The 11,537-nt window shown below is 36.7% G+C and overlaps 2 protein-coding genes and 1 non-coding gene across 3 annotated transcripts in view; 2 read left to right on the top strand and 1 right to left on the bottom strand.

The window, feature by feature from the left end:
- Window positions 1-13: 13 nt before the first annotated feature.
- LOC105842101 (uncharacterized) lies at window positions 14-3,892 on the top strand. The gene is made up of 3 exons (XM_021350062.1): window positions 14-476; window positions 3,562-3,670; window positions 3,772-3,892. Exons 1-3 carry the CDS (start codon window positions 14-16, stop codon window positions 3,890-3,892), a joined length of 693 nt encoding a protein of 230 aa, XP_021205737.1.
- An 816-nt stretch (window positions 3,893-4,708) lies between these two features.
- Window positions 4,709-4,826, bottom strand: LOC119629312 (5S ribosomal RNA). The gene has a single exon (XR_005245340.1). It is a non-coding gene; the product is annotated as a 5S ribosomal RNA (ribosomal RNA).
- A 4,075-nt stretch (window positions 4,827-8,901) lies between these two features.
- Window positions 8,902-11,537, top strand: part of LOC101746256 (protein dachsous) — a 316,611-nt gene continuing 313,975 nt past the window's right edge. The window contains exon 1 of the mRNA XM_021350126.3: window positions 8,902-9,086. The gene's annotated coding sequence lies outside the window, so the exon portion shown is untranslated. The remainder of the gene's footprint in view (window positions 9,087-11,537) is intronic.

The raw sequence follows: 11,537 nt of genomic DNA, 5'->3' as shown, positions 1-11,537 counted from the left end.
TTTCGGTCTTACAATGTCATCTTGGGCAGAGAATTTCACAACTGCAGCGACTTGGCAATTGAAACACCAAATCGCTTATTGGAAGTCAAAAGCGAAGGCATTGGAATATGAAAACAAACTACTACATGATATTATTAAGAAAAATTACACAAGCGACCTTCCTGTACAGGAACAAAAGGTCAAGAAAGAACAAAGTTTGAAACACGAGTCTAATATCGACGACGAAGAAATTTGCGAAGAAAATAATGAAATTGAAGTGAGCGAGGAGTTTATACAGTTTTTGAAAGATAATGCGAAGTTTAAAGAAGACGCTAGACTGGAACGCGAAAAGTTAAAAACCAAGTTAGATTCAGAAAATCCCCAGGATGCAAACATGTCTGAGCCTTCTAACAAAGCAGAGAGTTCTGAGGAAAAATTAAAGGCCTTGTATGGAAAAGATTGGCAGAGGATGTGTGCTTTAGAAATGTCACTAGAATGTGAGTTTTTAGATTCCTGTGAAAGAGATAAACCTATGCATTGGCCCAACATACCATTCAATTTCAATTTTAGTTGATTTTATGTACTAATCATAAAGTACAATTTTATGACTATGTAAAATGATGGATGTGGTTCATATAGACTCAGTGTAAGAAATATTTTTTTGTTTATTTTTTAATAATGCAATAATTGTACAAATTGACGCTTATTAAAGTATTACAATATGTCCCATAGCTAAACAAATTTTTAAATAGAGAATTAAATAAATTTAAACTGTTTGAAGTTTGTACCTCATAAAACTACAATGTTATTTCTTTAGGTATTTTGTCTTTTTTTTATATTAATCTCGAATGTTCAGTCTCGGACAAAGTGTAGACTTCTAACATGACATGTAAAATGTTACGAATGTAGGGAGATTGTTTGTTTTTAGATTAACTGGGTTTATATTATTCAAATGGAACTTTTTGTATAAGATAGTAATTAATTAGATTAATAAAATAAAATAGAATAAAATGTCAAAAATGATTTCATAACACAACTGCCCATAAAAGGACTGACTTTTCAGAGCTCATCTAGGTGTGGAGTTTTGTAATACCTAAACACCTGAACTTTGATGTTGTGATGATTGATAAAATGCTTACAGCATCTTGAGTGCATTGGTTACGAATTGCTTTGGCAGTCATGTTTTGAATCTTTTGAGTTAGTTAAATATTAATTGTGTAACTTAATTGTTTAGTTATTCTCTGGGTATTAACCTTGGGTCCTGTACTGTGGATCTGGTTTTAATTTACAGTTGAGGTGACAATGTTGTTTTAACTATAGTTAATAAAGGAGTGTTCCAGGTGAACTGGGGCTATCAAAACACTTCTCTGTTTTTAAATACTATTGTTGTCAATGTGTTAATTGTGTTTAAAATGGGAGAAAATCTTTGCTTGGGTTCATTAAATGCAACTTATTATCATTTAACTTCAATGAGATTGGCTAAGATTCAAAATCGAATTTAAACTTAAAATGTTTTGAAAAGTTTATTTATAATATTATTTAAGTATACATAAGATTTTTCTGCGAATAAAACTTCAAAAAAGTTATTATGCTGATAATTTTTATTGAACATTGGTTCGTGATTTTACTGTCCTACGGGTGTGCGAAAGAACAAGATATTTTACAACAGATCGATTTTTACAAATACCTTGGAAAAAAATCACAAAGAAGTTTAATTTTAATTTTGCATATCTTGTTTTTGACGTACATTTTTTTAAAAGGATAAAGGTAACTAAGACCTTTAAGTCATGTCTTATTATTTATATTCTTATTTTTATGAAAATTAATATGGAGTGAAATAAAGTGAAAGGAAATGAAATGATTAATTTGAGACATTAATCAACTGGGATGAAATTAAATGAAATGAGATGAGATGATATGGGATGATATAATATAATCTCAGTAAAATGGTGGTCTGAGAGAGAGAGAATGAGATTATTTCAGGGGACTTTTTGGAGGATCCCGGGAAGTTACGTCCAGCAGCTTTGTTTCATTTTCCCACATTTGTGCACTTTTACAGATATTAAATAGTTAATAAACCACCGCTATTACATATTTAAATCTAAAGAAACACTAAATAGACAAAATAAAACAAATCACACAATTTCACTCCTCGCGTTACGACTAAGTAGGCGGCAGGGCATAAGAAAAAGCGCTATTCTCTTTCCGCACCAACCAGGCACCACTATAGGAGTCTCGCTTGAGCTTTAGGCCTTAGTGTTTCGGTTCGCTTTTGTATGTCGGTTTTGGGATCGGCTAAGGAGACCCAAGATAATGTGTTAGCTGCTCTACACGTATCTTACCAACGTGCAACCGTTTGACTATATTCCCCGATCCATGCTCGTTCTGACCCAGTCAGGAATCCCGGGATTATGTGTTATAGTAAAATGATATCCCGCCGACAGTGTTGGACACGGTTGAGGTATTAAAGAGCGGACGATTAGCGTGGTATGTGATGCGTAGAGAAGAGATGCACGTGACCAGGAGATGTATGGAAATGGTAATGCAAGATAGAGGGAGAAGAGGTCGTCCGAAGAATACATGGGTGGAGTGTGTGAATGAGAGCGAGAGGAGTGGAGGATTGTTAAGATGACGGCTGATAGAAGAAAATGGAATAGAAAATTGAGTTGAATACACCGGTTCTCATCCGATCACCGAAGTCAAGCAACATCGGGCGTCAGTGCTTGGATGGGTGACCGCCTGGGAACACCACGTGATGTTGCCTTATTATCCTTTGTTGTTTTTTTGGTAACTCGTGACGACACGCAGATCTTTCTCGTACAATACGAACTTTTTATCGCCAACGTCCATACCATGTTGATTACAACTCTTCTCGTCCGATCACCGAAGTCGAGCAACATCGGGCGTGGTCAGTAGGTAGGTAGGTCAATGTAAAATGACTTCTGGAGTAGAAGCCACTGATAAACGTAGTGTAGGACCAGTAATAAGGTGGAGTGACAGTATACATTGAGTAGCGGACAGTGAATGGAGACGAGAGGCCCAAGATCGAGTCGCGTGGTGTGTCTTGGGAGAGGCCTTTTGAAGTCGTCGTGGCCTAAAGGATAAGACGTCCGGTGCATTCGTATGAAGCGATGCACCGGTGTTCGAATCCTGCAGGCGGGTACCAATTTTTCTAATAAAGTACGTACTCAACAAATGTTAACGATTGACTTCCACGGTGAAGGAATAACATCGTGTAATAAAAATGAAACTCGCAAAATTATAATTTGCGTAATTACTGGTGGTAGGACCTCTTGGGAGTCCACACGGGTACCACCACCCCGCCTATTTCCGCCGTGAAGCAGTAATGCGTTTCGGTTCGAAGGGTGGGGTAGCCGTTGTAACTTTACTGAGACCTTAGAATTTATATCTCGAGGTGAGTGGCGCATATACGTTGTAGATGTCTATGGGTTCCAGTAACTACTTAACATCAGGTGGGCTGTGAGCTCGTCCATCCATCTAAGCAATAAAAAAAAGGCCTGTGTCCAACAGATTATAACAGGCTGTTAATGATGATGACTCAGTTTACTGGTTGCATTTTAGGTGTCCAGAAGAGCTATAATCAACACTCGTGCAGTTCTGTTTGGGGCCTGGCAAAATATCTTCAATCTCATGTTTCAATGTGGGTGGCTTTCAATGCTGGTGCCTTTTTGTATCTATGTGCTCTCGTAATCGATTGAGATCATTTCGACCGTGAGATAGTCGGCTCATCTCTATCAACAAAATGACGATAATCTATAAAATAATTAATAGGGTATCTGTGGCGAACGATAACATGGAAACTATCGAACTGGCTTATCTGACAAGATTGACTGATGAACTATCTGATATTGAACGTTTAACTGGACCATCGCAACATCGGAAGCTATTTTAAGCATTAATATTTTCTGTGGTACGTTTTTTTATGCTAATGCCAACGAGCGTGGAGATGAGTATTTGGGGTCAACATAACCTACAGTTGCCGGTAGGTCAGTATGTGTTACCAAAATATAGCAATAAAACAATACATTTGAAAGTTCTGTCAGCCTTCAAGATTTTGATGTGAAACGTCTATGGTGGTACTTCGGCAGAAAAATCGAACCATTTGCCATAACGGCAAACGGCTTGATGCTCTGTCATGCCGCCATGCCCCCTCTGCGCCGCAGACTCTTGCGTACATACGTATACTTACTAGTGCTCAGTTTCTGAACGGAAATGTCAGCGAGCGACGTCCGCCATGACACCAAACCTCTTTCAAATCCAACCGCCAAAAGCAACGCAATAATTTTATAGTTTTCTTATCAACTAGCTTCTTGCTTCTCTGTACAAGTTGTGTCCATATACATTTTTTTGTTTATTTAACACGCTCATTGCTTGTATAAGCACTTCTTTCTAATTACATATCCGATATAATAGATGGGGCAATGCGAAGCCACCGTCGTTCTAAGCATGACTTATCGGATCCTCCTGATCTGTTCTTGTAAGCATTCTAAGCACCGGTCATCATGATACGTGCAAGAGTTCGACATAGAACTTAGCCCTTAGTACACACATCATGGATCTTACTACTACGCCCGATGTTGCTTGACTTCGGTGATCGGACGAGAACCGGTGTATTCAACATGGTGTGGACGTTAACGATGAAAAGTTTGTATTGTACGAGAAAGATAGCGTGTCGTGACGAGCTACCAAAAAAAAAACAAAAGACAAAAGCCAACATCACTGGTGTTCCCAGGCGGTCACCCATCCAAGTACTGACCACGCCCGATGTTGCTTGACTTCGGTGTTCGGACGAGAACCGGTGTATTCAACATGGTATGGACGTTGGCGATAAGTTTTTCGTATTACACGACCAGCACATGTCTTCACGAGTTATAAAAAAACAAAGGAAGAAGGCAACATTACGTGGTTTCCAGGCCGTCACCCATCCAAGTACTGACCACGCCCGATGTTGCTTGACTTCGTTTTCAGTGATTCTATATTTCAGTTTCAGCCCATAGAATACGTTCAAATGTTTCAATTCTATCACGACTAAATTGCACACGAATTAAGTTGTAAGTTTCGATGAAAAGAAAAAGCGACACTGAAAAGGGACAGACGTTGATTGGATTTATCATTCAAGAAAGAGTATATTGCGCTCGAATTTTGGTTGCGCATTCTTTTATTTCTTGTTTTCGCAGAGAAGTTGTGGTTCTTAATGGTAATTTTTGGCCGTAAAGGCAACTGTGCAATACCCGGTCTTCGATATTGCTACTTCTTCTCTCTATGTTCCATTGTTAACAACATTCTCACCTCATATCATACCGAAATTTTCCACTGCGTCCTATACAGTACCATTTCGAAAGCCGGTATCGGTTGGTAAAACTTTTCTTCGTTTTTCTAAGGCAAGGCGCTTCCATTTGAATCGATATGCTGCATTATTCTAAGAATACTTATTCGAATAAGTAGTTCTCTGAGAAATTGATTGAGATGATCCTATTATCTCACTTGTACCGCACCGCCCGCCACCGGAGAAGGGTTCATCCTTACTACTTGAAACCGCTGCGTGTATTCACAGTACCTTTCCAGAGATCTTTTCCGCTACGTACCATTTGGCTCTGGACTTAACTCTCCCCCACGGTGTACTCCGCGAGAGGCAGCGGCTTGGTTCTACCCCTGACATTGCTGACGTCCACGAGCGGCGGTAAACACTCCTCATCAGGCGGGCTTTATGCTCGTCTGCCTACATAAGCAATAAAAGAAACAAAAACGAGACTATTTTTGTGTACAAGTGGTCCCCCAGTAGTCGAAATTCGACTATAAATAATTGAAATTATAACTTTGCACACTATTATGATTCTATTGTCAAAGTCTTATTATACTTCTATAATCACAGATCCCGCTAACGCTATAGGTACTATAGACAAATATTAATAAAGACAAACACTATGTATTTAATCTACTCTTAATATGACCACAGACAGACAGACAATAAGCAATAAGAAAAGTTTGACAGTAAACAAATAGTATGCATGCGTGTGTGTGTCAAATAAGTGATAGTGTGTGTAATGTTTTATTTATTTATTGATTCAATGTATTTTTATGCACAATTAAAAAAAAATTAACACTCTGCACTCCTTCTCTCTGTTCTCTATAAGTGTGGAAAATTTCATACTCCTCCGTCCGCGCAATTTTCGTAAAAAGGGTACTACAAAGTTTTTGCTTCACGTAGATATTATGCATAAGTTTTAATTATGCCGAGAGATGGCGCTCTAACTTAGAATCGTACGGTTAAGCACGTTCTATGACTTCGGCATCGATCAAATGTATAATTTGACTTATTGTAATTTTATTCGGATCGAAAGTTTTAGCTAGGAAACCGATGTTATATAAAAAAGTGATTTAGTTTTACCAATCGCATTTTTTTTACTGTAAGTGTACAACTAATGTAAATCGTATCGATTTTAAAACGGAAATAATTAAATTTTGTTTTGTTTGCCCGACTGTAGAATCAAGGGGATGTATTTTGAGCATTGTGCTTCTAAAAGTTGCGCTCCTTGCTGTAGCTATCGGAGTCCAAATATGTCACCGCCTTATTTTGAGACATTGAGACATAAGCGCAAAGAGAAAGACTACCGGAGAAGAGTTTTGTTTTTTTTATTGCTAAGTTGGGTGGACGAACTCACGGCTTTACCTGATGTTAAGTGGCCCATAGACATCTACAATGTAAATGCCGCCACCTACCTTAAGATAGTTTTAAGGTCTCAGTTTATACAGTACAACGGCTGTCCCACCATTCAAGCCGAAACGCATTACTGCTTCACGGCAGAAATAGGCAGGGTGGTGGTACCTACCCGTGCGGACTCACAAGACGTCCTACCACCAGTAAAAATAGAATGGAGTTTAAAATTAAAATAGAATAAATAAAATATTAAATAAATATTAAACAAATTAGAATACATTTGAATATAATTTAAATAGGAAAATAGAATCAAGACACTAAATACTGTCAAGGCTTTCAATGTCATTTTCACAGCCCATACTTTTAGAGTCATGTATGAGATTAAAGACATTGCCGTGAAGCAGCAATGCGTTTCGGTTCGAAGGGTAGGGCAGCCGTTGTAACTATAATTGTGACCTTAGAACTTATATCTCAAGGTCTCGCATTTATGTTGTAGATGTCTATGGGCTCCAGTGCTCGCTTAGCACCAGGCTGGTTGTGAGCTCGTCCACCCATCTAAGCAATAAAAAGAATATGATCAAAGTTTAAATCGCATTATATATAATATAAGTGCTGTGGGATCCTTCAGGAATAGGCAGGATAGTAGCAGCTACACGTAAAGGCTTCCCACCGCAAAAAATCTTGTAAAGATGATTCTACAAAAAAGATTGCCTCTCATTAACTCTACACAAAGCTTACCAACCAAAAATCGTTATGTTATTCTAAACGAAAGTACTTTTGTGATTTTACTAAGAATGTTCAAACAAAAGACTTCAACGCGTTCGAATCTCCGTTATTAATTTGAAATTAGTAAGGATACCCGCTGATTGTTCTATGAAAAGGATAGGAGATGAAGAAGGAAAGGAAGAAGAAGGAAATAATATATTTTAAAAAAAATAAGCCGGGTACCGTTGTTATAATGTGACTATACTCGTCAAAGCGATAGGAGATCTAATAGCGTGATAGATCACATTCAACAGGCGAACTTTTTTTATGATTGAGGGATTACTGGTGGATCGGAGGCCTTTCCAATATCCCCAGTACAGGTAGGCGAGCAAGAGCTCAGCCAGGAGGGGTGGGATTTGCTAACAGCTACCCGAGCGCCTCCAAGGATACCTAACAATACAAGAGTAGCTGCTTCGCGAATTAATCTCAGATGATCGTGTGTGACATCCGTTTGACGTAAAGTACGCATTGTACCTATTACGTCAGTATTGCCCTAAATACTACCATTATATTTCTATAGAGAGGCGGGCAAGTTCTCGGTCCGCATGATTTTAAATGGTTCTCACAGCCCATAATCACCAACTCACTAACGTATCCCACCTTGACACGTGAGCTCAGAATCTCTATTGTACTGTACAATGGCTGTTTATCATGAAAGACAACATGTGTAAAAGGGGAGTGAGTAAAGAAATGATGTATGATAGAGGAGTATGGAAGGAAAAAATATGTTGCGCCGATCCCAGGTGACTGGGAGAAAGACAGGAGAATGATATGATGAATGGCTATGTTTCTCCAATGGATGACTGCTTTGTGGCAATAATTCCTGATACCTTTAGATACCAATACCATTAGTAGCAATGGTTTCGCGTTGCAATTGGATTTGGCTTACAGCTCTGCGTTCAATGATTTACTATACGTCAACCCCCCCTTCAAATTTCAGACTAATATAAAATCAGAATAATTTGATTAATGAGTGAAAATCTAATACTACGCACACATCAAAACACGGACGCTTCGTGCAGTTTTAAATCTATACTAATATTATAAAGCTGAAGAGTTTGTTTGTTTGAACGTGCTAATCTCAGGAAATACTGGTCCGATTTGAAAAATTCTTTCAGTGTTAGATAGCCCATTTATTGAGGAAGGCTATAAGTTATGTAACATCACGCTAATACCAATACAAACGGAGCACCAATAAATAATGTTTCGAAATTGGGTTCTTTTTTTTCATTCTACGTAAATGAAGTCGCACGTAAAATTTAGTGTTACGCCAAAGTAACTATTCCACGCGGACGAAGTCGCGGGCAAAAGCCATTTGATTGTCTATAAAAGTTTTCGATAGGCGTTAAAATACAACTCGCGTATCAATCGTCGGGCTCCGCGTTGCGTTCTAACCAAAGAAATTGGCGCTCAAAAGGTATGCCAGTTCACAACCTGTTCCGCGGGGAGCCTCCCCGTTAGACACAACTTCAGTCCCCACGCAGCCTCCGATCAAGGCTGCACGCGTCTACGACGGGCTATCCAAAAAAAAAAAAAAAGACACCCATAAAATTCTGAAAAGTATTTGCAGGATTGCAGTGCTGTGCTAAAATTGTGTTTAAATATAATAAATACTAATATCAGTTTATGTTTGTGCGTGTTCTTCGTCCATTGAATTTCGGAGGTTCGTATTCGACCCGGTTTTATTCGCTTATCATCGGTTAGAATGTAGGCATGCTGTTAGTGTTTATGCGGTAGTCCCGGGTTATGTTTAATTCAGAAGTCTTCTTGGAATTTCAATTAGTATGATAATGCTCGAAAATGTCAATCAACTTTGCTTTTGAATTTTGAAAGAAATATTTGCTGCGTTATCCTGTGCGCGTTATCTTATTAATAGAATTTTATTTTTGTATACAAAATAACGTATCAAATAATATAGATATAGAGATAGCATTATTTAAGTCATATACGGCATAAAAAAGTGTGATGGTATGTTAAAAGTAATCTTTTTCAACTCCAGGTCGTATGTATGTATTGACACCTCCTAATACCGTTTTTAGGTGCGTCTATTACTTCCCCATTCCTCTGATCGTCTAACCATATCACCAGGTGTGCCTGTATTCATAGATTCAGATGTGGTAACTATTCCAACGGTGTTCTATCAATTTCAGTGGGTTAATAAATAAAAGTATTGAATCGTAAAAAAAATCGTCAAAGCCCATTTAAAAATCACTTACTAAGCTCCTTAAAAATTGTTTTCAAATAATTTATATTTAGTGCTTATTTGAAAGTATCCGCCCAACGTATATTTGATTAGTCCATTCATAGTACGGCATTAGTATGTTTGATGAATAATTTTCTCGAAATGTAACCGACATATAAAAAGAAGTATTCGTATGTTAACCGTCGGGAGCTTTAAGCTTTCGATTAAAGCACATTCAATGCAAAGCGACGCTCGCCTCTCCCGGTTCAGTTCGGATACATATATTTTTTGTATAATTTATAGTACTATTAGGGTTTCGCTAACGGCATATTGAAAGGTTTTCGATGTTTAGCAATTTTAATAAATTTATTAATTATATTAGCGGCAGTTACTTTGTAACTTAGCGTAGATTGGTACATAGGTCTAGGTCTTAGGCGGAATGCAGCCGTCTATTTTGACGCATAAAGACAAAACTGAGCCTTTTAAATAATAATAAAAAAATATTGTATATACATAGTGTAGGATCTTTTAAAAATACGTACTATGTATTACTTGACAAGGAAATGAGATTCTAAGTACTTATATTTAAACATTTTTATTACTTCTTAAACTTTATTATTAAGTTAATTTACAAAATCATTGACAATTTTTGAATTAGCAAATTTTTCTTTATTTTGTAAATACCAAATCGTTTGAAAACCGTTAACATTCGATAATATATTAGGGGGGGGGATCTATAGGGATATTTGTTGGATGTTAGCCCCTCTGTCTGAACCCGTTGGAAATACGCCGAGCCAATAATAGGTATACCAATATACAGATATTGCTTATAGTTAACCATATTATGGGTTTTTACAACTTTTATAACTTTAAATTTACACACATTCATATTTTAGTTTCACTGTAACATTACTATAGCAATATTCGATTAATATCTAAGGCAAATTTGTTAGCCATTTATAGTAAAGAAATTTAATAAGTCTTTCGGAATAAATACAAAATGATGTAGCGTAAAATGTGATCAGATGTGTCAAATGAAAAACTCATTAGAAGTAAAGCTTAAGTCAATTTAAAGGTTTTATTTTTATTTAAAACCGCGCGAATGATTCGGAAAAATATTCGTTACAATTCAATAAAATAATTTAAAAATACAAATTTATTTTCTTGTAAGCAAGAACTAATTTCAATTGGTATTTTAATAATATGGGTGTTGACTTGCTGCTCTAATGTTTATATAATTCTAAAATTTATCGAATTGCAATGCTTTTTTAAACGCGATTTTGAAACAAACTAGACAATGTATGTTCATATAGGGTTATTAAAGTTTAACTAATTTTGATTGATTGAATATTATATTGATATTATATTGAATATAATAACATTAATATATTTAACATTACATTTATTTACATATTACCGAAATATGTATCACAATCAATTGTTAACAATATTATGAAAAACGATTTTTTTATGAACTCGCGGCTCATCTGGTTTTAAGGGATTCTCGGAGTCGATAGACATTAAAGTGAATTCCACCAGCCACTTTGAGACTTCAGGTCTATCTCAATTGCTTAGTGACGTATGTCATTACGCATGTCGCTTTTGCGGGTTTGATTTTTAATACACGATTTTATTTCTTTACCATGGTATTAATATCGCAACATCTGTTAAGTAGATACGTATTTTATAATATTAGAAAAAAAAATATACCTGCCTGTAAGATTTGAATACTGGCAAAATTGCATCGCTCGATACAAGGCATCTTATCCTTTAAGCCACAACGAATTCGATAAATGAAGTAAAATCATAATTATTTAGGAGTTTTTCAATCAAATCTGAGCGCATCCAATCAGATATCCTTCGTTACATTACCTTTGAAGAAATTAAGGTACAGGCAGTGGTTGTTAATGTTGACCACTCACCATCGTATTG

The sequence above is a fragment of the Bombyx mori genome, chromosome 12 (genome assembly GCF_030269925.1).
Source record: "Bombyx mori chromosome 12, ASM3026992v2".
Classification (NCBI taxonomy): Eukaryota; Metazoa; Arthropoda; class Insecta; order Lepidoptera; family Bombycidae; genus Bombyx; species Bombyx mori.
Note: the sequence above shows the minus strand (reverse complement) of the source record. Positions and strands in the feature narration are given on the sequence as shown.

Excerpts from the sequence above, each read along its gene's own strand:
- LOC105842101 (XM_021350062.1), top strand. The coding sequence starts at position 14 with ATGTCATCTTGGGCAGAGAATTTCACAACTGCAGCGACTTGGCAATTG. Across the intron at positions 477-3,561 it reads TTTAGAAATGTCACTAGAAT|GTGTCCAGAAGAGCTATAAT; the intron begins GTGAGTTTTTAG and ends GTTGCATTTTAG. Across the intron at positions 3,671-3,771 it reads TTCAATGCTGGTGCCTTTTT|GGTATCTGTGGCGAACGATA; the intron begins GTATCTATGTGC and ends AATAATTAATAG.